This window comes from Mytilus edulis, chromosome 13 (genome assembly GCF_963676685.1).
Source record: "Mytilus edulis chromosome 13, xbMytEdul2.2, whole genome shotgun sequence".
NCBI classification, from domain to species: domain Eukaryota; kingdom Metazoa; phylum Mollusca; class Bivalvia; order Mytilida; family Mytilidae; genus Mytilus; species Mytilus edulis.
Window position 1 is genome coordinate 29722218 of NC_092356.1, and position 26303 is coordinate 29748520.

The 26303-nt window shown below is 30.6% G+C and overlaps 1 protein-coding gene across 1 annotated transcript in view; it reads left to right on the top strand.

The window, feature by feature from the left end:
* Positions 1 to 25164, top strand: part of LOC139500844 (ski oncogene-like) — a 41568-nt gene extending 16404 nt beyond the window's left edge. The window contains exons 3-7 of the mRNA XM_071289723.1: positions 1317 to 1403; positions 5380 to 5570; positions 7131 to 7327; positions 8026 to 8211; positions 20281 to 25164. Coding sequence (XP_071145824.1) covers positions 1317 to 1403; positions 5380 to 5570; positions 7131 to 7327; positions 8026 to 8211; positions 20281 to 20520 — 901 coding nt within the window. The 3' untranslated portion in view covers positions 20521 to 25164. The remainder of the gene's footprint in view (positions 1 to 1316; positions 1404 to 5379; positions 5571 to 7130; positions 7328 to 8025; positions 8212 to 20280) is intronic.
* Positions 25165 to 26303: the final 1139 nt, after the last annotated feature.

The following is a 26303-nucleotide window of genomic DNA, read 5'->3' on the forward strand; positions in this document are numbered from 1 at the left end:
TATAGAAAATAAAGACTTTGAAATTGGTGGTTTATCTCAGTACTCATGAAAACCATGAAAATGAGTATACATGTACAAAATGTATCTCACAAATTCATAGAACATTATAATACTTTGAATTGAACTTTGTTATTCTTCCATCATTTAATGGGCATTTTCAATTTATCCCTTGACAATAACATACTGAACTTGAACTTGGAACTATACCTATATAACTTTTAATGCTATTTTCATATTTTATAAGTTGTAATAAAAGGAATTGTTTTTCATCCCTATGACAGTTTGATTGGTCGATGATGGCCGTTACTATGGTTTTATTATGCCATTTGCTAGCTATAGAGGTTTAATAATCCTTACATCCATCTTGAATGAATAGATACATGTGGGTTAATCCCCTGATCATAATAGAATTAATTATTCCATCTGACCTTTACCTGTTAATGAAATCTATGGAGTGTATAAATTCCAGGTTTGGAACTTACAAAAACATTTGTGATGTCCTTTTAATAGGACTACTTTTGTACCTAATTTTGATATTTAAAAACCTACACATACATTTTCTCAATTTTTGTCAGGAAGTTTTATGACATTAGACATGACAGTTTCTCTCGTGTGATGAGAATATTTAAAAGATATTTCATTCAAATGTACATTATATATATATCTCAACAATGTAAAAAAAGAATCAATTATTTAAAGCTTCCAGAATTTTCAATAATGCTTTTGAGAATTAAAGACTGAAATGATAAGTCTTGCAACGGTGTTGGCTACGTGTACTGTCTATGTCCTAAAGCTACTTCAGAAAATTTTGTTTGTAACACAAGAAATAAACCAGCTGAGCATCATACTTTAGCTGCTTGAAACTATTAACACAAAAACTGCTGAAAGCATGAAATCAACCAAGGCAGCTAGTGTGAAATTTGAAATTATTTAATCTCAGAATATTATTTTGGCATTTTAAAGTAACTGTAACCCTGTTCCTTCATGATAAAACTGTGATATACTGTTACCCTCCATAAAAAAAACTGAATGATAACATATTGGTAAAACTGAGTGTTACCTTAATGGTAAATTGTCATATACTGTTGCCCTCACACACAAACAAAACTGTCATTTATAGTGCTGTAACATAAATGTGAAAATTGTCTAAGATAAATTGCAACCTTTTTTAAGTTTATTTTTTGTAGTCTGCTATTTGTGGGTATGAAGAGTTAGGGTAAATAAACATAATTTTTTTATGGCCGTAGGTATACATTTGTACTTATTATTTTGGCTGATTGTGTTTATTTTATTAACAAGTGTGTGTCTATTTTTAGCTTCCCAGGAATTCCTGCATACCTACAGTCTGGACCTCCTGTTTTACTGAATCCGGACCGAGTTGTTCCTTCATCTGAATCATCACGGTATGTATAGAGCATTTTATGTTCAGGTATAAAAAAAAATGCCAACCTTGGTCACAGCTTGTACTTTTGTCTTTTTTTACAGAGCATGAGATTTTAATTCTGTATTTTTTTTTAGTACAGTATGTCAGTTTGATAATTTTGGAAGGCCAGTGGGGGGGGGGGGGGGGGTATGGGGTTGTTTAAAAAGTGTTGACCTTGCCATTACAGCTTATAATTTAGAGATAATAACTGGTGACTTTCAACACACTCTCCTTGAAAGACTCACACTTTTTATATTTCGTTTTACTAATTTATGTTTTAATTGTTTAACTGAAGACATACACCTAGTTGTATATAATAGTCTATACTCTTAAAAATCGGGATAAAAGATTATTCTTATACTGTAGGGTTGAACAAGTGTCTACTGTTTATAGATTAATACTCTAAGCTTCTTTTATAGAAAGCATTAATATTTGGCTGACACAGGCCCGGTAGTCTGATGTCGATAACATTGTTTACGTTTAAAATTTAAATACTAATATAATTTTATGAATGGTCATTTTGACAGATTAAATTATTTTAAAGTTCAGTAATGTTAGTTGTGTGGTGATCCTTGACGAACCCTGTCTCATAAATATACATGTCAGGTCAGGAAAATAATACACAATTTGACATGTCCTTTTTTTTTTTACATCTAGTGAACTTTATATTGAATGGATAGCTTGTTAATGACAACTGAGGAAGAGATCTGCTTTTATGTGATATTAAAAACCAAATTTTTAAGGGGTTCAACTTAATGTGTGTCCAAGGACCTGAGGACCTTTTGGGGGTCGGGGGACATTTCATTTTTGAATTCCTATTAAGTCCTGCACTTAATATTGATGCCTAGCAGTACAGGAAGTGACTCCTCAAGTAGCACCTTTTATTCGAAAAATTCAAATGGCCCTGGCAGTGTATTAAGTAATAGACCATAATCCCAATTGCAAACTTTGATGCATGTACATGAAAATCACATATAAAATTTAAATTTAGTCTCCAGCATATTCTGAAATGATAGGTGTACATGCAGCACTTGTTAATTTAGAAATGCCCGCCAAAACTTGTTAGAGATAAAAGTATGATTAAAATATATCATACTACATCAAAATTTGTCAAAATTAATATAACATTTTTCAGACCCAGACAAGAACAATTTGTCTAGGTCTAGCAGGGTTTACTGAGTCTACAATAACAGTGTGTGCTCGATTTCCTGATTCTGCAAAAGCAGTGTGATAACATGACTACATAAAGGGGTATTTTTCATACATGTACTTGTACACCGTGATGATTTCATAAACTAGTTCAATAGGCTTTATGGAGCAATTTATATCAGATTAACATTCTTTTTTTTTTTTTATCTTTTGTTATCGTAATCAGTACATGCATGTTAAGTTGAAGGTCGAGTGTACAAGGTGTGTTCACGAGATTAGCAATTTATAATTATCTATTGATCAGGCTATATATTTTAATATGACAAGGAGATTAGGAAAGATAATAACATAAATTGAATAATTCTTTCAAATATGTTTTGTCGATTGCTCATAAACATTTTTTTATGTATGTCATTTTCTATGTATATTAAAAACATGTATATTGTCCATCATAAATCTTTCGAAGATAATTAGCTGATTTATGAGAATAATATAAGAAGAAGGAAATATGGTGTGATTGCCAATGAGACAACTATCCCTGAAGGACGGTTATGAATTGATAATGAAATAGAATGAATGAGTTTAACATTACTTTGTCTTTTTTTTTATTTTCAAACAATTTTTTTGGAAATTTTAATAGTTTAATCACAACTTTATAATTTTTGTAAAAACAATGAAGGGGGAAGTTTTAAATATTTATTAAAAATCATGAAAAACAGGGTTTTATGGCTTTTAATGAGTGCTAGTTTGAAAAATGATATTTTCAAAAAATGAAATATGATAAGCTTTTTTGAAAAAAAAAAAAGAAAATATTTAGCAGGATTTTGGCATTTCAATTGCATTTTATACTTAATTAGAAATACTTCTGAAAATCCATAGAATAAAAGTTAGTCTAAAATGTATTTCATGTTTTTACCAGGCATGACACAGATTTAATATGTTTTGCTTCTAAAGTTTCATTTAAAAGCCTTTTTGTAAGTTCTTGTATATTTCTAGTGTTATAGATCCAGCTCTAATAGTATATTGTGTTGCCCACTTTCTTTACAATTACGTTGTCATACATATATATATATATATATATATATTTGTAAAACAATACATCAGGAGAGAAAAAAATAATTGGATGTAATGAATGTCATATCTACATGTCAGAAGAAAATATAATATTCATGCATGTTCATGTATAAATTCAAGTACTTGTATACTCTAGAAGTTGGTTAATGATTAGTTTAAGACATGTCTAGAAATATTCCAGTATACATGGTATAAGCCCTATGAGTTATTTATCTATCCTATGATAAGATATTGTTGTTAAAGTACAACTTTGTTTTGAAAGTCAGATTAGACTATTGAGGTCATTTTACCTTTAAAAATACAATTTATTTGTTCTGTAAATTTATTTTTTTGGGGAGGGGTTGAAAGATGAGTGTTGACAGACATTAAAATGAAGTTTTAAGAATTACTCCTCAAAAGCACACCCCTCCGATGAGAAATGGCCCCCATGTCCTAGCACAATCTAGAATTGCACTCATAAAATTAGGGAAGGACCTAATCCAGAAGTTATGTCTGTTGGTCAAGCTATTGGTCAAGCTTGTTGTTCATTTCCATAGCTGCCGATGGATCAATATAACTAGAGAAACTTGATCAGGGTGACCTAGGGAGCATTACATAATTTAAAATCCATTGATTGTGGACTTTGGACTTGAACCAAACAAACAAAGATTAATGGTCTACTGGCTGTAAGTGAATTATTGAATATCAATAAAATAATTTATGACCAAGTAGGTGTGTGTCCAATGAAAGGTCAGTGTTGTTTGATATGGCATGTACTATAAGATATAGTTTGACCAAATTAGACCTGATGTTTGCTTTAACTTATATTTCTTTTCCAATGTTTTACCAACTTTGTATGGGCAAAATGTTTAAACGGTTTAAACTGTCCCTTCATTTCACTTATATACGGACCAACAAATATTAAAGGACCAAGTCTGAACCTTAGTAAACATGATAACCTAATATGTTGGTATGAGTCCCCCGGGACAATTATGAAATTTCATATGTATTATTATAACTGACAAATGAATAGGAGATATCGCTATTTTCACATGCGTTTTCAAAATTTTTCTGTTTGCCTTACCAGTACACAGTTTATATATTATACATGTTTATGTACATTGAAAGGAAACCAGAATTTTTAAGGAGACAATTTTCATATACCTTCTATATCCAATTTGCTCAAACGAATTTAGAATACTTTAGATTCCTTCATTTTTTGTGGGTATCAATTTTCGTGGATTGAGGAAGTTTGCATTTTCCTAAATATTTAATTTCGTGGTTTTTGTCAAAGTCAGTGTTCAACCCAATAGCAAATTTGGTGAGCATTTAAATTTGTAGTTCACCTGTACCAACAGAAACCATACAAATTGATATCCCACAAATACATGTAATATACATGTTTGAATCCACAGTAATCAGTTAAGGTGGTACCCAACACTTTCACTAAAATTAATTTGGCTCGTTTAATTTTCATAAAATTTTGACAAAGTATTTACTAGTACTTTGACCATTTTACAAAAATATAAAAAAATTTGAACCAAGCTTTTTATCAGAAAAATTACACTGGTTATATAGCAGTTTGACAAACACTAATTTTGATCATTGAGAAGCTTAATATTCCCTTAACAACACAATGTCATTAAAACGTTAAGGTGATTGTACAGAGTTATCTCCCTGTAGTGTTAGGTACCACCTTACAACTGTAGTGTATTTGTCATTGTCAGTTCACAATGCATTATTTCTATTTTCAGATATGAAAGAGGTTTTGCTCCTAATGTATCTTTAGCCCCAGCATCCAAACACAAAGATGATGTGGATGATATCAGTGACGACGAGGAAGACAAGGAACCAGTTAAAACAGAAACAGAAAGGTCAAGGTCACCAGCTTCTAGAGAATGGGATCTGCCAAGTGAATCTGATGACTCCCTTCACCTTTCAGATGGTATTAATTTAATATTTTTTAATGGTCATAAGTATATCAGGGTTTTTTTTAAGGGGGGATCACTTCTGTTCACAAGTTTGGGACTTTCATACTGGTACTTTTATTTTATCAAGTGACCATGATTACAATTTTTATCAATTCTGTTGTGAAATTGAAAAAATAAGTAAGTGTTTACTATATATTAAAGCAAGTGTTTCCAGAAATTCTTACCAAAATTTTAAGGTTAGAGCTCAAAATTAAGGTCAGTTGGGAAAGTTTGAACACATGTGATATATATATGTGGCCTATAATTAATCTAAGACGTACATGTTCTTTCCTTAGTGTTTTATCACATCTGTGTTTATATTCATAATGTATTTTCTAGTGAATAGTAGTATATATTTTCTTCTCTGATAAAAGCTTGTACATTCAACTTTGAATCAAGAGGTTTGATGTTTTAAAGTACATTGTAAAGTAAACTATATTTGTATCTTCTTAATAGTAGTTACAAAATGTAGGTTATATATAATACAGTTTCAGACTATTTGTAAAATTTGTTTGTCAAAGTTGTATGAGAAACATTATATGTGGCAGACAGTGCAATTAAAACCTGATACATGAATTCGATAAAACGAGATTTATAACAGATAAAGTTAATCCTTTGTTTACAAGCTGACCTTAAATGGTTAATGTTTCAGCCTATGTTGATATCGCAAAAACAATAATAACATAAACATTTAACATGTTTAAAGATCTACTTAATATATGAAAAATTGAAGAAAATTTTCCTTATTTTACTGACCACTATATATTTCCTCTTTCCTTTAATAGAATATAAAAATGAGAAGATGTTGTATGATTGCCAATTAAAGAATTAGGGAGCAACCAAGGGGGAAGTTATGGGTTGGGTTTTTTTTTTTGTCTCCTTAAAATTTTTTTTTTTGTCATAATAGAATACAAGATAAGGAATGAGGAAAATCTGGTCCCTCCCTCCTCCTCTTTGAGGTATACTGCTTGTTCCCTTATTCACATGTAACCAAAAGATGAGGATGTATACAACTAATGGTCATAAATTCATGTGGCCTTTTACAATGAGCAAAACCCTATAAAATATACTGTAAATTCAGAAATTATTGCCAGGTCTTTATTCAGAAATTATAGCCAGGTCTTTATTCAGAAATTATTGCCAGGTCTTTATTCAGAAATTATAGCCAGGTCTTTATTATTGCGAACAATGCAACAGAGTTGTTAACGCAATAATTTAAACTCGCATTTTCGAAATATTTTATATGAATTAAACTGGAATTTTTCTCAAAACTGACAACATCGCAATAAGAAATGCATGCAATAATTTCTGAATTTACAGTAGTATGCATGCTAAAAAAAAAAGACTCTGTCATGACAAAATGTGAACAATTCAAATGAGAAAACCAATAAATTGTGGCAAGTTTATTCATATTGCGACAAGTTTATTCATATTGCGACAAGTTTATTCATATTGCGACAAGTTTATTCATATTGCGACAAGTTTATTCATATTGCGACGAGTTTATTTATATTGTGGCATCTATTTATTTGTAGGGGAAGAGACTACAGCAGATTCACCCGATCTGAAAGCTTCCTTAGAGGAGGAGTTACAATTAGTACAGTGCATGCTGGATAAAACATCATTGAGTCAGGAAGAAAAAGATAATTTCCTCGTCAAACTTGGAAAAGTTCATTCGAAAAGAGACGAGCAGTTCAATCAGATGGTTAGAATGAACAGCACTTTGAGAAAGGTGAGTGGTCAGTTCCAAGAGAAACTCCGGATGCATTAAAAGGAAAATCTAGGTGCAATCAAAGGAAAAATCTAGATGCTTTCCAAGGAAAATCTAGATGCATTTGTAGGAAAATCTAGATGCTTTCCAAGGAAGGTCCAAAGGGGGTTACAAAATATTTAGAACAAGAAGAAAAACTTGAAAAGGAAACATCATTAGAGTACAATAATTTAAAATATCGGGAGCCACATGATCAATTTCAAAAGTGGGTCAACAAATTGACTGGCTGTTAACCTACTGGCTGTATGATACATGACATTTTATAATTAGCTTGTCAAAATTGTGAGACATTGTTTTGAAGACTATTATAATACATTTACATGTACATTATGATATACATGATATCATGGAGTGCATTTTTTTAAACTGTCATTTGTTATTCTAATGAGATATACAAGGAAGGAACACTCACTAGTATACCAGTCAAAATATGAATCAGTGGCAACCAAGAAACTTTTAAAAAGGGGGGTGGGGCGGGGACTGTCATGTTCACTGATTCCATATAATCAACAAAATTTGTTCACAAACAGGGAGCGGGTTTGCTATTTTCTATGCCAAATGGTCTAAAAAAAACTTTCAATTGAAAATGTTCTTTTTTTTTTACCTTTTAGATTTGCATGTAATATGGTTGCTGTAACCTACTTTTTTTTTGCTTACAGGAAGTTGAGGGTTTGAAGAAAACAATGAAGGAGAAACTAGACAAAATGGTTGAAAAAAATGAAAAATTAACGAAACAATTGGAGAGAACGAGGATCGAAACAGAATGTCGATTAGAGGAGGCTAATGACGATAAAGATAAACTGGTCAAGGAGATCAAAAGATTACAAGGTCATGAAGAAGTTGAGGTAAGATACTCAAATTAATATGTAAGAAAACAACACAACGGATGCCACATGTGGAGCAGGATCTGCTTACCCTTGATGAGCACCTGAGATCATCCCCAGTTTTTGGTGGGGCTGATGTTGCTTAGTCTTTAGTGTTCTATGTTGTGTCTTGTGAACTATTATTTGTCTGCTTGTCTTATTTCTCAACTTATAGTCATGGCGTTGTCAGTTTATTTTCGATGTATGAGTTTGAATGTCCCTCTGGGTTTTTTTTAACCCTCTTTTGCTTCTTTTCCTTAAAGTTGGAAATTTGTTTTACATTCTTTGGTTAAGAAAACTAACTTTTTGACAAAAGTGAGAGAAAAAATGCCAGAAAAATATCTTTTAAGATATGAACAAAATCCAAATATTTTTTTGGTAAAAGATGTTAAACAATGATTTTAACATGGATTTAATATATTTTACGTAAGTTATTATTTCCTCATTATTTTTTTAAAACTGAATGTCAATTTGCTATTTTTGGTCAGATGTGTTATTTAACATGTTTATGATTTGACAGTGACGTCACAACTGACATTTTCGTGTCTTAATGTTTAATGTTATATCATCTTATCCATGTCTCAATATAACTAAGATCATTTCGAAAAGATTAAAAAAATTGAATATTTTTGGAATTTCAGGGGTAAAGTTATGGTTTTATTATATTTTTCCTTTCCCTCCTGATTGAGTTATATATCCTAATGTTCTTTTAATTGCCTTAGTGCTGTGACTATCATAAATACTTTTAGTCTACTTCGATGTACTTTTGATAAAAAAAATAAAAAAATTGGTAACTATATTGTAAAGAAACCATGTACGTGGTTTGAAAAAAAAAAATTCAAGTCTCTCAATTTTACTATTTCAAAGAGCAGCTGCATGATCTATTATTAACTACCCACTTTGTTTCCCCGGAAAAGAAGATTGTTTTTAAGTTATGACCCAGTAGCACTAAGTGCAAATATTGAATCGTGGGCTGAGGTAGTTGTTAAATTATTGTTCATGTGTAGACGACCTGAAGGGTCTTTTAAAAAAGACAGGAAAAAGTGATTCATTGTTAAAATATTGAGGAAGAACTAGTAATTGTTATCTCATCCCAACCCAGAAAGTATTATGCTGTCATGAAGATATATATATTTAAATTTTTCAACAATTTTACAATAACAACACTTAAGAAAGCACAATAGGAAGTTGTTAAATAATAGACTGGTTTTCCTCATCTGTCCCATGAATTAAATCGTTCAGTGACCTGAAATGATTACTGGTGACATCACCTGTTAATAAGGCGTTCTTATTCGGTCAGTAACAGTAAAGCAAAAGATTAGTATGTTAAATGTTATATGCCTGATAAATTTTCAAAATTTACAAATTATAGAGTTCTTATAATTTTGACAAGTCTCCCTTTTCTGAATAAAACAAGAATTTTCAACTCTTCTTTTGTTTTGAGTAGATTTGACATGATAGCAGAATTTTTTGATTACATGCATTTTTCCAATAAATTTCACAAATTTAAGATTAATGAATAAAATTCAATGTTGAGGTTTAATACACTTTATATGTTCAAGTATGGTTTAAATGCATGAAAAAATATGATAAAACACTAAATTTCAATAATTACTGGTAAGCTTGTATGAAAAAGTTTATCTATTCCTGATATTAGTAGACATCAGTGCTTCAGAATCAAACAAAATCTTAAAATAAATTAAAAAATCCAATGGACTTTGTTATATTTTGGTAAAATTTAGAAATTTAGATCAGTAACTGCTAGGCTCTTACACTAGTTAATTTGCTTTAAATGGCACTGGAGACCAACTGTGATCCGAGGTCAGATAGTGAATTATGAACATCTTGCTCCCGTGAACTTCTATAAATTGATCACATGGTTACAATCTATCATAAGCTGTAATATTGACTTGATCACCAAGTTGTTAAGTTCTCTGTCTGCTGGTACAAGTTTTTGTTCAGGGTAAAGGGAGCACACCTCTCAGTGCTAAATTTTCTTGCTGTGTTGAAAACCCATTGGTGGCTATCGGCTGTTTTCTACTTTTTGGTTGGGTTGTTGTTTTTTTGACACATTCCCTGTTTATTTTCTCAAATTATTTGCATATTTCTGATATGATTGATTGATTGTTGGTGTTAAATGCCACTTCAGCACTCTTGGGTATTTCATGGTCAAGTAAGCCATGGTTGCTGAAGAGAATCTGAACTTCAGCAATTCTATACAATTAAGATTTAGTTGAACTGACCTTGCCATGAGCCAGGTTCAAGCTCTAAACCCTTGTGTCTATATGCTAGTGATTATAATTACCGTAGTAGATGACATACTTGGACCACTTGACCGCCAGTGACTGGGAGACAAGAAAATGGATTAAAATAATATAGAGAATAGTGAAAGCATTGAAGAGTGTTATCTATAGAGATTTAAAAAAAAAAATACATATCCTGAATTTTGAAAAAAGGAATTATTCTGAACAATATTTATGTGAACCAATGAAAGAAATAATAAAATGGATTAAAATAATATAGAGAATAGTGAAAGCATTGAAGAGTGTTAACTATAGAGATTAAAAAAAAATACATATCCTGAATTTTGAAAAAAGGAATTATTCTGAACGATATTTATGTGAACCAATGAAAGAAATAATAATGTATTTAAACTGGTTAAATTAAGAGATTATGTATCATCATCATGCTGAGTGTGGTAGACGTACACAGTCCAATTGATATACTTTGTTGAGGTTTAAAATATGTCTGTCTCCAGGCAGACATATATATATATATAGTTTATTAAATTTCATAAGTTTATATTCATGCTAAGCTGGTTCATTACTTATCTAGCTAATTAATTAAACATGTTCTGTTGAACTTAAGTGTGACTTTGTAATATATAATTAAAAAGAGGCATTGAACTTAACACTGCCAGCTGGCTCCATTGAGTATATGTGTGGGTGGGGTTTTAAAAAAGGGGGGTCACATCAAGGTGCAAGGATGGTAGGTGTTTTTTTAAAGGTCTTTTTAAATAAGATTGTAATTATTTTGAAAGGCTTGCATACAATCTTGATAATTAAAACGTTGAACTAATTTACTGAAAATTTATAAATCCTTGTAAAATCGTACATACATAGGTAAAGCATACCCAAATGGTCCTCATGTCTGAATACAATTTGCTAGTTTTTGTATTGTTCAATTTGTCTTATTGTTGTTAAAAGAAACTGATGTGTCACTTATTTATCAAGTACTGAATGACCTAGGAATTGGTCTACGTCTTTTGTATAGTTTTTCTGAAGCAGGATTGAAAACATATGTTCATAACAAGCTGGATGATTTATGTTGTTATGAAACATATTTGTTTCCATAAAAGGATTTCTTGATATTTATTGTCAGTTTTTATGGTAATAAGAAATGAAAATAATACATTGAAGTCGTTAAAGTGTTCACTAAGCGTTTTGTTTCGTCTTGTATCTTATCTTCGGCAATATGGACTTTAAGATGTATATTTATAACCAAAAAAAGTATATACATTTATATATCATTTGATAGTTGTTTTGATTTACCAAAGCTCAAAAATATAAAAATAAAAACAATATTTATAAGGCAAAACCTTGTAACTTTTCTCATTTATTGAAAAAACCAAAGGAATTTTGAAAATAATTTATTTTAGTTGAAAAATAAAACACCAATGCCTTGTGAAGGTATAGGCACTGATAGTAATAAAGTAAATAAAATTTCAGGTTCAAATTTTAGAATATTTTAATGTGTTTATTTTCAAATACCTCAGACCATGGTCATTTGGCATTACAAACAATGCTTGGTACATTTTAAACTATCATGAATAAAAAAAATCTATTTAAAGGTACTTCATATATTTTTTCAAGCTCAGACATTTCCTTATTGGCTCGGCTCCTGTGCTTTTTTTTAAAACACAAGCTGGTACACGAGAACTCATTAAGGTTAACCACAACTTTCCCTGTTATTCATCTGCAAATTGCTCTGATTCAACAACCAGTTAACAATTGTGGTTAACTTCAAAGAAACAGATACCAAGCAACCATAGTCGCCAAAGTAAGCATGTTTTGGTCTAGACATGTAAATACTGATCCCCTGTTGGTCACCCCTGACTGGTCTCCTTATCTACATAGTTGTAAAATGTTGTTTATATATTATCAAGGTCGTTTACCTGTGTATCTTGCCAGAAACAACACCTGTGTAGAATATTTGTGGAATCTGTTAAAGAATTACTATCATTGTTGAATTCTTAGTTACCCCTCTGGCTCGTGGATGAATTTTTAACATGTAAAAAGCATAATCGCTGGCTGCATATGGGGAAGTGTGCATATTGGCCAAATACAAAAATATAACTTGTGGATCTTCTTTTGAAGGGCAAAAGTGGGGGTCTGCAGTTCAGACATGTTATCTTATTCATTTAATACAAATACAGTAGTGCACAGACAAGAAAATAACAGCATGAAAAAAGTTTAGGCAAAGGCATAACAAAATTATGTGTAAAGTCCTTTTAGATCAATGAGTTTAAGAAGGTAACGCTCTAAAATCTTTCTTTTTGTGGACAGTTGGAATAGATCATTTTAATTTCAACTTAACTGAAATAAAAACTGCAGACTTGAAAATATGATAAATAATCATGATTCTAGCCCTGCATTTCCTTATCCTGTTTTTGACAAGTTTTATATATTTTTTACCTTGTTCATTTCCTATATATGCATGAAATTTCGCAGTCAATCAAATTTTGAAATGACAAGGAAATAAAGTTTGAAATGAAATCACATTAATCATGGGGATAGTAACAAAAAAACATATCATGTCTAATTATTAAAGCTTTGACTAAACTTGATCATGCCTCTATCTTTAGGTTTATTTAAATATAATGTGGATTCTTTGGAAGGAGAGTTGTCTCATTGGCACTCAGACAACATCTTCCTATATCTATTCATTTATTTTTGTGGGTATCAATTTTTTAGGATGAAGGTACACTTGCATTTTCGTGTATATTTGATTTTGTAGTTTTACCAATTTCAACATACAATCCTATATAAAATTTTAAATTCATTGAATATTTGAATTTGTGTTTCAATGATGTACCCACGAAACCCACGAAAATTGGTAACTAATGAATAATAATGGATCCACAGTACTGGTACATAATGGGTAAAAATTAATATCAATTCAAATGTTCTTGAAATATAGATATAAGAAGATGTGGTATGAATGCCAATGAGACAACTCTCCATCCAAGACACATTGTGACAATTTGTAAAAGTAAACCATTATAGGTGAAAGTACGGTCTTCAACACTAATCCTTGGTTCACACCGAACAGCAAGCTATTAAAGGCCCCAAAAATTACAAGTGTAAAACCATTCGAACAGGAAATCCATGGTCTTATGATCTATATTTAATGCAGGGGGAAAAGTGAATACTTTGAAGCAAAATGTGCCATAAATAAAAACATGCATTTAATTAAGTCTTCGGCATCCAATAGTGACTAATAGTACAGACTGTCGAATTTGTCAAAGTAGGGTGTTTATCAGATGAAATACGACAATATGTTATTAATTCTGTGGTTCTACAGTCACATGTCATAATGGATGTTTGACAAGGTCTGTCTGACATATATGTATATTAAATTTTAAATCTATATAGAATTCTGTTATTTGTATGCTTTAAATGATTAGCCTTCTTACATATTTATAGAAAGAATTATAATAAGCTTAATTCATAAGGAGTAGGGTCAAACTACTTAAGTTTTTTAAACTGGAGAACGACAATTAATGACCTTTGCTCTGTTTTATTATATCTATGAATGAAATAAAATGAAAAACATGTTTTAAACATCCATGAGACTGCAATTTAAAAACACCAAGTTGAATGAGAAAGAGGCTTATGCTCCTTAACAATGGTTTAGTTTCTAGACCATCTGGCAGGCTATTATGAGGGGGAGGACAGGGGTAAGGGAGACAGGGAGAAAGGGGGTAGGAGAAAGGAGAGGAAGGCTGGGAGAAAGGAGAAAAAATAAAATATCTCTCCTTTTAAAAAATGATCTAATATTTCAAGAAAAAATATCTCAAAAGGAGATGTTTTATTCTAATGGGAGAAAGGAGAACGGGGGTAGGAGTTTAAGGAGAATAGGGGTGGGAGAAGGGTACCCCCTGTCCTCCCCCTCTATTATCCCCAATTGTCTGTTGTCTGTGACCTATGCTCATAATCTGTCCATCTGTTACTGTTATCATAATATATGTAAAAAAAAAAAATTCGCTGGATTTTTTTTATTCTTCTTAAAAATTTATTTATTAAATTTATCATCTGACCAATCAATGTATTGCAGTTTCTGCTTCGCTTAGTGAAATTATGTAAATTTTAGTATCCACATCCAAAAACAAAATAATTAGACAGAAGATGTTGTATGTAACAAGGAAAATTTCTGCTCAAAAGCTTCAAATTTAAGACTTGTAATAGTTCAGTATTTTGTTATTGTTGAAGGTCATTAAGTGACCTCTAGAGTTGTATTAGAATTTTTGTAAAAAAAAGTGTTCTCATTGGCTATCATACCACATCTCCTTATTTTCATACAACTTATTTCAGTGAAATTACATTTGTGTGGCCTAAGTTGATTAGGCTGGTCATAATCAGGTAAAGACTGACCAGTGGTATTATAAGATTAGCTTGACCAGTGAGAGTAATCAAATTATTTCCTTATGTCAGATTAACCTATAACCTGTATCCTGGCTGTACTATGTTTGGTATAGACATAATAAATTATGGTTAATCTTTGTGTATTTATACACATCAAAGATCAAAAGATTCATCTTAAGGAGGATGTATATGTTTTATAGTACAAGATAAAGAAGTCGGAGATTATCTATGGGATTAACTTACATGAATTACTGACTTGTCAGACAGATTATTGAATAATTTAATAAAGAAGGCATCCTCATACATTTTATTGACAGTTTTTACAATAAACATGAAATACATACATGAACAAAAAAAATTATGATTGCGTTTTGGGAATACTTGAAACATTGATGATTCATTTAGTTTCTTTGATGATCTTTGATGATTTAAAGGAAAAATTGTATTTTCGTGGCTCAGCAAAGTCAGCATTATAAGTCTTCGCATATATTCACTTAGTTACTTTGATTCCAATTTTCTTTGATTTAAAGGGAAAATTGTATATTGTGGATATTTGTTTTCGTGGCCCAACAGTCTTAGCTTTTAGAAAATATTTACTTCTTAAACTTTTAAAATACTTAGTTCACTTGTACTCACAGAAATTGGCATGCCATTAAAGTAATAAAAAACACAGTAAGATAGAAATATCTTACTCTCTCTAAACAAGATGTTTATCTGTTTATGACAGCTTTTTGTGTAAAAATATCTTTTGGCCATGATTTTGTTCTCCCATTTGGAGCCCCTCGTTTTATTGTATAATCAAATTGTCACCAGTTGCATCACCAATAGACAGAATATTGTTATTGATTATAACCCTGCTGCATTTATAGGTGATCAGCAGAATCTTGGGATTTTCCATAAAATTGCAAATTAGGCTAGTCTGCATATTGATTTACGTCCTTTGAATCTGACTGAGTGGGTGGAGTGTAGAGCCATTATGGTGGTACTGATCAAAAGCAGGGGAAAAAGTTGAGCATTCAGTTTTTATACTTTGATCAATGAATATTGATATTATTCATTTTTTTAAAGTTTTTAATTGACTTGGAAAAACTATTCAGATTTATTTTTGTTTTGTTATGTCCGTTTTGGGGAGGAGAAAAGACTTATAATTGAAAATTGATGATTATGGTTTTTGTTTTTGTATCTTCCAATGATGAATGTGCAGTATTGTGAAAACAAATTCAAAAGAAATCGTGGGATTGGCCAGACGTTCGTAAACAAGCAATTATTTTTCTTGTAGGTAAAAAAATTTCCTAAGGGCAGTAAAACCCATAGAATTTATTATCTTTCAAAAATAAATCCTTAATTTTACAATAAATCTGATATAAATAATGGTTTTACTGTAGACTTAGTTGTCTATTCTGTAATTAGTTGGGTCTATATTGTAATTAGTTAGCAGGTGGTTCCCCTTGTCAGGATTTGTTCTATTTTTGATAGTAAATAGAGGAACCAGCAGCTATATTAATTTATTGCAGTGAAGAAAATTTCTGACATAACTTTTTAAGTTAAAATAAGGTTCCAGTGGGGTAAAAAATTATGAGAAATGAATATTTTTATCAGAGGGTTGTAGAATAGTGTGTTGTTTAGTTATTTAGTTCTATACAGTGCTGAAGTCTAGATTTTTCATGTTTAAATCTAAGAGTAAATCAACAGAAATTACACTTTTTGCATGTAATGTTAAGGAATTTAGGATTTTGGGATTTTTTTTTTTGTCCTGGAAACCAAATATTCGATACAGGAAATCCCAAGTATCCCAAGAACCCAAAAAGCATGTTGATACTTAACATCATCTTTCCATCCACGCGGAGTAACATTGAGATTAATTGTTATAGATTGTGCGTTGATCACAGCCATTTTGCCGATTTTTAGGTCAATTCTCCTTTTTGCTATCTCTATATTATTCAATTTATTGTAAAAGTTACCCAACCTACTTTAAAGTTGGGTGACTCAGAAAGATTGTATAAGAGTTATGAATTATTAATGTGGCAGACCACTGGAGCCGAGGCTATTAAATTCTACAAATATAAGACTGGTAACCTTTTGGAAGTCAAATTGATTAGATAAATAGTAATTGACACTGGGTCACTGTCAGGTTTTTCTGAAGTTCTTCCATTAGATCTTGGTTGCATTTGCAAAATATGTTTTTTTTTCCCCTGAATATCAAAGCCATCGATTCTTTGACTTTTTGACTCTCATTAGAAAAGTTAGATGATTCAGAAAGGAAGAAAATGCTTTTGACAAAGTGTTGCCTCCCTAGTTTCAAAGTTCATCTGGGAATAGATAATGTCTTTTCCTCCCCTGTAAAATGGTAGATACTGTTTAATGTCTTTGATGGATGATTCATATTACATAAAATAAAATTGTTTGTTTAATATTGATATACACTAGAAATAGTGTCAATAATATATTGAATTTCCTAGAATATATGTTTTTATTAACTTGATAGAATACAAATGAGAAGATTTGAATTGAGTACTTGTTTACCAAAGACCAAAGATGTAAACAAGTTACATATACCATATGACCTTCGACAATGAGCATTCTCATTCTATGATAAAGTGTTAGATTTAAAATGCATAGATTGATAGTAATGCTAAATAATTTGTTTGGGGTATTCTTACTTTATTGGAAAGGGTCATGGCAATCAAAAGTTTAAGCATATATAAACCTGTTTTATGACTTCACAAAACATTGAAAACAGCACTTTATTTATTGCATGCCTTTGAAGCACTTTTCTGGATCTACCATCATCAGTCAAAGCCAAACACAAGTTTTACTATTTCAGACTAGCTTTCTCCATACTCTTTTACTGTGGGTTCATTTATTTTCATGCATGGGTACCAATTTTCGTGGATTGATAAAAACTTGCGTACTCATTGTATTGGCAAATTCTGCATACATATTCCTTTAGGAAATCTGTATTTCGTTGAACATTTAAATTTGTGATTCCCCTGTCCCCACGAAATCCATGAAAATTGGTATCCAACAGAATATTAATGAATCCACAATATTATTTGTTTTTCTTTTTTTCTTTATCCTTTCTTTTTTTTGACAATTTTTCCCTATTTTTTTTTTCTGACTATTTTATCTCTATTCTTTATTCTCTTTTTTTTATGTACCCATTTATTCTGCACATTTTGTCTTTTATTTAATATCTATTCTGTTAACCCCCATTAAGACCCTCATGTGTCAAATAGGTCTCAATCCCAAACTAACCTATAGTCCTTTTCTTTTTTCCCATCAGTTTTATAGACAGTCTGCCAAGTTAACACATCAATAAACATATTCAAATAACCTTATACCTTTATTACTAAAACAAAATTAATAAAGTACTTATTGTTATTATGAATAAATTATTCCAACTTTCAAAGGGTTGACTGACCAAGCAGACAATTGGATGCCATCCAGGCAGACAGGCTCCCTATCATCATTCAGCACATGTATACAATGTATTTTTTATAATTACATGCTTCTATACTTATAGATTAAGTTAGATGCAATTAGATGTAAACATAGTGCTATGTGGTTTATGTTTAGTACATTTGGCATGTGTGTATAACTGTCATGTTATTTTTAACTTGATGCCAAATTTTCATGCAGAGAAATATTTGAAAAAAATGTGTGATCCCCACATCTTAATTGGAAGTATATATGAATTTTTAACATAGAAAAGAAGTATTAAAAGATATATAAAATTATCAATAAAGTAAAGAATGTTATGGACAGAATTGGATAAAGCTGATGTGAATTCATGACAAAAAAATCCCAATGCACGTTAAACAAAACCCATTAAAAAGCATCAACATATATTTCTGTTTTTCATCTCAAAGTTGCAGTGAGGTGTAGATTTTATGAAAGGCATGCTTTTAAAAAATGTATAATTAAGTTTTAAATGGTTCAAAACATCCTGTTTGTAGCCCTTCTCTTCCCTTTTCCCTTTTTTTCCATGTTTCTTATGTCCCTGCTGAGAGACTGAAGTAAAGTATAGAGATAAAAATGATATAAGTCCTCATTTTAATATGCTATTGTGATATTTATTTATCAATATCATATATATATCAAATGGAAAAAATGAGGAGAGAAAACTGCAGTTGCTATTTTCTTTTCTTTTGCTGACATTGCAAAATTTTAGCAAATCATCTTACTAATTTGATATTATTCTGTTTTGATGAACCGTATACACTTCCCACTAGTCATTAAAAGAGACACCATTTCTTTTCAAATGATAACTAATTTAACAGTTTATTGACATTGCCAATGTACTAGAAACCCCAAGATTTCATTTACATGCATTTGCAGCAATTTTCAAAATTAGTTTGACTCCAAAAGTCGTATTTTTGTTTTAACATGACAGCATACTGACGTCAAATGAAGAATTAATATGACCTGAAACTGTAATGCAGCTTCTGAAATTTTGGAAAATCCCGACTTTGATTGTCGATATTGATTCTTGTCTGACATTTTCCCTTTGGAAATAAAAAAAGAGTTCATCATCCTACATTTTACTGGGAAAACCCAGACATATTAATCTTGAAAGGATATGGCGGGGAAACAAACAACTGCAACCTCCGCAGAGGAATGAGATTTGGGGGGTTTATGTTTAACAAGAAAAACATTTCTATTCTTTGACAGATATGTATCCCTGGATACTCAATTTATATTTGTACAATGAAAAACTACAACAACAAAAATATAACGATGTATTGGTTTTAGTTTTTACCCCAGGATTTTGTTAGTGCTTTGTTAAGCATATGGTATCAGACTGAATTGTCTTTAACATTGCAATGTGATGTACGATTTATACTGCAATGCTTGGAACAACATGAACATTCAAAGAAGTGTATTTTATACATATATATTTGCATTGTACAAAAAATACAAAAAAAATTTAAAAATGTCAAATACAAAAAAAGTATTTTTTCATTTAAAAAAAAATGTTGACATGTATTTACTGTAAAAAAAACAATTTTGAAATTTCAAAAACAAAATAAAAATATAAATATCGTTAATATATTTTTGTTTTGTATATGACATTTTAAAAAATGATAATAAATTGTATAACTTTTTACACATATCCAAGCATGCTTGCAAATATTTGAGTACACAGTGTGCTTTATTTGTTTATTCATGAAAGAATAAATAATATGATAATTTTAAACCTTGGCAATATTTAAATATTTTGTTGTTCAATGACCAAAGGGGAACAACTCCAAATGATATCTGATTTTCCTTAACTTTTGCAGTGGTAGAACTATAGTCATAATAGTCTATAAAAACATTTTAACAACTGTATTTTATCTATTATTTAGTAATGTTATATGCTGTACATGTAATGTAAGATATTGTATTTTATTCTTTTATTTTGTAGACTTCGAAATATGTGCAGATAAATGGAGAATTACAGACCCGTTTGCATCAATATGAACTTTTGTATGAACAAGTCAGACGTGATAACATGATATTACAAGATGAATTACAACGTTCTGGTGTCATGGTTACAGAACTATTGTCAAAACAAAGACGATTTACTCTTCCAAATTCTCCACAGGTGTCACCGCGGAAATTGTCACCAAACTATGAACAGGTGAAGAAAGAAAGAGACACCTGATGAAATTGCTTTTTGATAAATTATTGTTTAAATTTGCACGGTAGTTCTGTTGTTACAACACAAATGTGTGCCATCATAAAATATGTATCCCGGTAACAATGCAGTGCTCAGCTTGATAGCCAGTTGCCATAGAAACACAAATGCCGTTTGATGGTTTCTGTAGGGGTTCTGAGTTGCACGGTATAGTGCATAGTGCTGAGAACGGCATCTTTTTTTCCCCATTTGTAACATGATGAAAGACATTTGAAAAAAAGGTTACACATGGAGTCTCCTAATTCCATAACCGTAGAGGTAGTTTCAGAAGAACATGGAGTTTTGACAATTGGAAATATTTTTTTAAAAGATATGAAATCTGAACGAAAAATATTCTGAATTATGAATTTATCTCATTTTAATTAACAGTACGGTCACAAAACAAAAGGGCATTACGATTTGTTGTTTATTGAACAAAAAATGGAGACTTCTGTGTGTTTTAAAAACTTATGTTTCTGAACAGACTCGTTAACATGAAGTGCTGTGATGGAAGAAGTGCTGTGAGACTTTGTAAATATTGTTGTTAAACTGTTGTGCTATTATTAATTATTATTATTATATGGTAATTGTTGTGATGTTAGTTTTTTGGGGCATAAAAGGGGGGATTTTAATAATTATTTTCCCGGTCACATTGTGTATGTTCTCTAGTTTGGCCAGTAAGCACTGCAGCAACATATTGTTATATTTTTGATTTTATTATTGATTTTAATCTTTTTATTTAACCCCTTTTGTGCCCTTTTGATTAAGATAGATACAATGTACTCATGATAACAAAAAAGGTCAAATGTTGTATGCATACCTACTTTGGAATATTTAAGTTGATAAAAAAAAAATCAAAAATTTTGCTACAGTTTTCCATTCAATTTATTTTTACATTTTCCATTGAAAAAAAAAATATTACGGTTATGAATATACAGTTGTTTTTTAACTGTTACTATTTCTTTTTGGTAATGATAATTTCTAATTGAAATTCATATTAAGTATATTTGATTAGGTAATATGGTCTTCAATCTATAAATAAGAGTTTGTGTTGATTTAAAAATTTTCTTGAGATACTGATAATAGAAAAAAACATTGCCGTTTGATTTTATTTGTAAAGCTTGAAGAACAGACTATATTGGAGCATGGTTGTGATATGTTGCATCTTCATTTAGCTAAAGTTGTGTGTACGATAATTATAGGGCAAGGGACTTAATTCAAATTTAATGTTCCTTCAGTCACAGTTAATTGATATTATATTTTCCTTCACATTTCTTACTAAAATTTAATTTTCAACTGTTAATATTAAAAAAAAGATAAAAAAAATTCAAAGTTTGGTTTCATAGACAAAAATATTTTTAAGGTAAATTTGAAACCAAAAAATCCTGAAACAATTTAATTAAAATTTGAATTGGATGTGAAACATTTAAAAGGAATGTGAAAGGAAAGATAGTAATCAAATTCCTGTTACTGTAATTTTAATGTAGAGTTATAATGTTATCAAATGTTGAAACATATGCCTGTATACATTAAATCACATGACATTATTTCATTGGTTAACATTTTGATCACATGACTTATTACATTGATGAATATTCAATAATATAGTGCTGCTGAAATGCCATTACAAGTGAATAAAATTTACTGTAAGCCTGTATGATTTTTCGAGTGAGGCCAAGCAAATAAAGTATTGTTTCCTGTCTCCATATCTACCCTATTTTACTTTTCCCTGGACTAAAACATTTTTTGGTTGGTCACTATTCAGGTCTAGACATAAAGTCTAGAACATTTCTCTATAAAGACTATGTAAAATATTTTGAAAAATAAAATCATTTTACCTACCCTACTCGCTTCTACAAGGGAACAGGAAACAAGTTTATATTTTTGTTTGGCCTGATTAGATTTCAGAATTCAATAGAACATTAGAGGTCAAAGCACATTAGTTAAACCATCAAAGATTGAGGATGGCAAATGGTTCTCTTGTTTTAAACACTTTGTATAGAATATGTTAAAAAAAAAAAGATTGCATTCCCTAACTAAGGGGACAGAAAAAACAATGAATAGGACGAAACTCCATCTAATGTAGGCTAAAGGTGAATAAAGTAAAATTCATGGTGTTTTTTTTTCATTGTTATGTATGTCAGTTTAATTTTTTTCCAAGCACTGTTTTCAACTATTAAATTATTTTAATACGGAAAGAGCTCTAGTTTTCATATAAATGGGAATTCTGTTTTATATTTAGTTTTTAAGGGGGTCTATTCAAACTTAACTTTAATCTTCCAAAATACAAGACTATTAGCAATTGTGATAGATATTAAGGATTAGTATAGATGTGCTTAAATTGATGAATGAAAAATGTTTACAAACAAAAGAAAAATGGTGTTTAAGAAGTGAATATTTTTGTGTTCAATTACGGCTTTGTTTCAAACATTTGTATCGATAAATTTGTAATTAAATGGCATTGGATGTAGTTTACGGGTGTCAGACTATCATGTATTTTTGTCCATTTTGGCGTTCCATAGAATCATTTATTTGCAGGTGCTATATATTATGTCACATTTGTAATTACTTCATTTGTAAGAAATATAACGAGGTTTATGGGGTTGCCTCCCCTAGGCAGCATAACATCTTGTTGACTTGTTCATTACAAAGAATAACTGATTTTAAAGAATTGGATATCCATGCTGCACTTAAAATTAATGTTGTTACTTCTCTCAATGGATTCCTTTGAGGGTTCATGTTATAAATATTTGGTTAAAACTACCAAGAGAAAAAGGGGGGACAGGATCTGTAGGCATTGTATTCCTGAAAAAATAAATACAACAAGTACCTTTCTAAAGTTTTGTTTTTTGTATTTGTCTTATGTCTTAAATTATCCAAAAGAACCAGACTGTGTTCTCTGGCTTATTCTGTATAGGTTGCTGTGGAAAGAATTCAAAATTTATATTGTGGTTGTAAACTAAAAATCAAAAAGTAACAATACATTTTACAATTTGTTTACGAATTAAAAAGAAAACATAGAATTCTATATTATAGGGAACCATTAAGATGTAACCAGCTTTGATATTCAATTCCATCAGATCAGTTTATGTATCATTCACTCTTTACCATAGACAGTCTAGTTTCATACAAAGAGTTAATTAAATGAGACATTTCATATTTAAAAATAGGGTAAGCCAGGAATAATCAACTTCAACAGTATTCTATGTGAAATATATTAAGTTTTAATATTACATAAGAAATTACAATGAAATAAATTATCTGTTAATATACATTTGTGAAAATTACGATAATTAAATTATATTTATTCTTAAGCATGCAGATTTTGTTTCTGCGGTTTAAATTTGATTTTTTACGAAATTTTTATTTCATAGTACTTATGACTTCCCATGAGGGTCTTGCTCAGTTGGCTAATTAGTCTTTTCAGAATCTAAAGGACTATGGGTAATCTCATTGTACGTACACCAAAATGAAAATAATGTTAAGTCATTGGTTGAATTTCTTTTGTTTATTACGTTTTAAACCAATCACAACGTTTTGGGGTACGCTTTTGGAATATTACCAAGAATGCATTAGATTCTAAAATGGCAAATTTCAAGTAGGAATAAATTTGGTTCGCTGCATCTCTTCTGGAGGTTAATATATTTTTGTTTATTTATGGAGACATGTAATGGGCCAACTTGCTGAAGGCATATTGTTTATTCTGAAAACTCTGATTTCCACTGCCATTAAAAAACACACATATTTAGAAAGTAAAATATTTAAGCCAATCAAGACTTTTTATTTTAAACTGAACAATTTATTGAAAATCTTTGTATGAAATAGGTATCTATATGTAATAATGAGTAAAAAATATTTTGTTTTCATGGAAAACTTGATCAGACAAATATAAGACTGTTTTTAGTTTTCTGATAGATTGTCAATATCTGTTATTTAGTGGAAATCTTCAAAATATATATATTTGTACATGATCAAATTTTTCATGTGTTTATGTAGTCATTTATCTAATAATGCAATGAAAATAACATCGGAGTCTTGTGATAAGAGTTATATTATGCAGGGACAAGACACACCTATCATTCGATCTTGGGCTTTCTTGTTATAAAAATTAACTGACCAGGTTTTGTTGTTGTCTTGTTAGATTATTTGGGACAGTCCCACAACAGAAAGTTGGACTGCACCTGAATCTAACACTAAACTGTTTCTTGTAAGATGAAACTGCTTGATGTAAATAGAAAATGACAAAACCGATGAATAAAACCTGGGAGGGGGTCTGGGAGTTGGGGGGCAGTTCAGTCATTTAAAATAGGCAGTTAGCAGCTAACACTGTTACATACAGTACTCTAATCTTTTCAGATATTTTGAATATTGAGACTCAACTCTTCCACTCAATTGAAAGTAGGTGGGAGGGGTTAAGCATTAACTATTAGATAGCAAATTCCAAGTTACAATTGTGTAATATTAAAAGAAAAACAACGAACAAAGCAAATGGTTGGATGATGGGTGTATCTTTTTTAACATAGGAGAAGAATAACATCATTTGTTTATATGCTCTGACCAAACTGAGTATTGTTATTGACATTGTTATATTGATGTGCTTTAATGATTTTGAATAAATGTTTGTTTAGATTACAAGTTTTTGTCAGATTTTGAATATTATAAGAAGATGTGGTATGATTGCAAAGGAGACAACTCTCTACCAAAGACGAAACAACAAAGAAGTAAGCAAATGTGTGTTATATGGCATTCAACAATGAGCAAAATCTATTCAGCAAAGCAAGCTGTTAAAGGCCACTACATGATAAATGTAAAAATAATTCAATTGAGAATTTCGTTTGTTCTTTAAATGGAATTACACAATAACAAATCTGATATACAGCAACAAATGACAACCATTGAATTAATTAAATTAAAGGCTCCTGACTTTGAACAGACTTAATGGTACTTGTAATCGAGGACATTAATTTCCCCCTTACCTTGGATATATGTGTAACAGAACAACATTAGAACTAATTAAAATCAGTTGAAAAGGGCTTTAACTTGTCAGATCAATAAAAAAGTGGAAAATCAGAAAGACTCATTTGATATCCGGACAATTACTTTAGTTTAAGTGAATGGATCTCTATGAAATTTTAAAAGACCGTTCAATACCACAAAAGGAAGGTTGGAATTGTTTTTGGGGGTAATGGCACCAACAGTTTAGGAATAAAGTATCAAAAACAAGCATTTTTGTAATTTTTGGATAATACCTTGTGTAAGTGAATGGATCTCTCTGAAATTGTGCCACACGGTTTCATATCACAAAGGATAGTCCGGGATTGAGTTTGGGGGTAATAACAGTATCAACAAACAGAATCTCTCCTCATTCCACGAAAAAAAAATGCATCCATGAAAAATAAGAACATTTGCAGTAACAGCAAACATTCTTACTTGACCTGGGCCTGTGGTCTTAGCCAATCAACACTAAGGTTGTGAGTTCGAATTAAGCCAGCATTTAGCATGTGCACTGGACTCCATTCCAATCTGTCTGTCTGTCTGTCTGTCTGTCTGTCTGTCTGTCTGTCTGTCTGTTGATACATTAATATAAGATATTGATAGTGCACCATGACAAGTTATATATCAAGTTAGCATTTTGTTGCAGAGCAATTAATTTTAATAACCGGTGGGAGACTATGGACTACCTTCCAATACTCTCAGAATGCTTGTTATTTTCATAATAAAACTTCAAATAAATAACGGAAAAAGCTTCACAAATATATATTTTGGGTGCG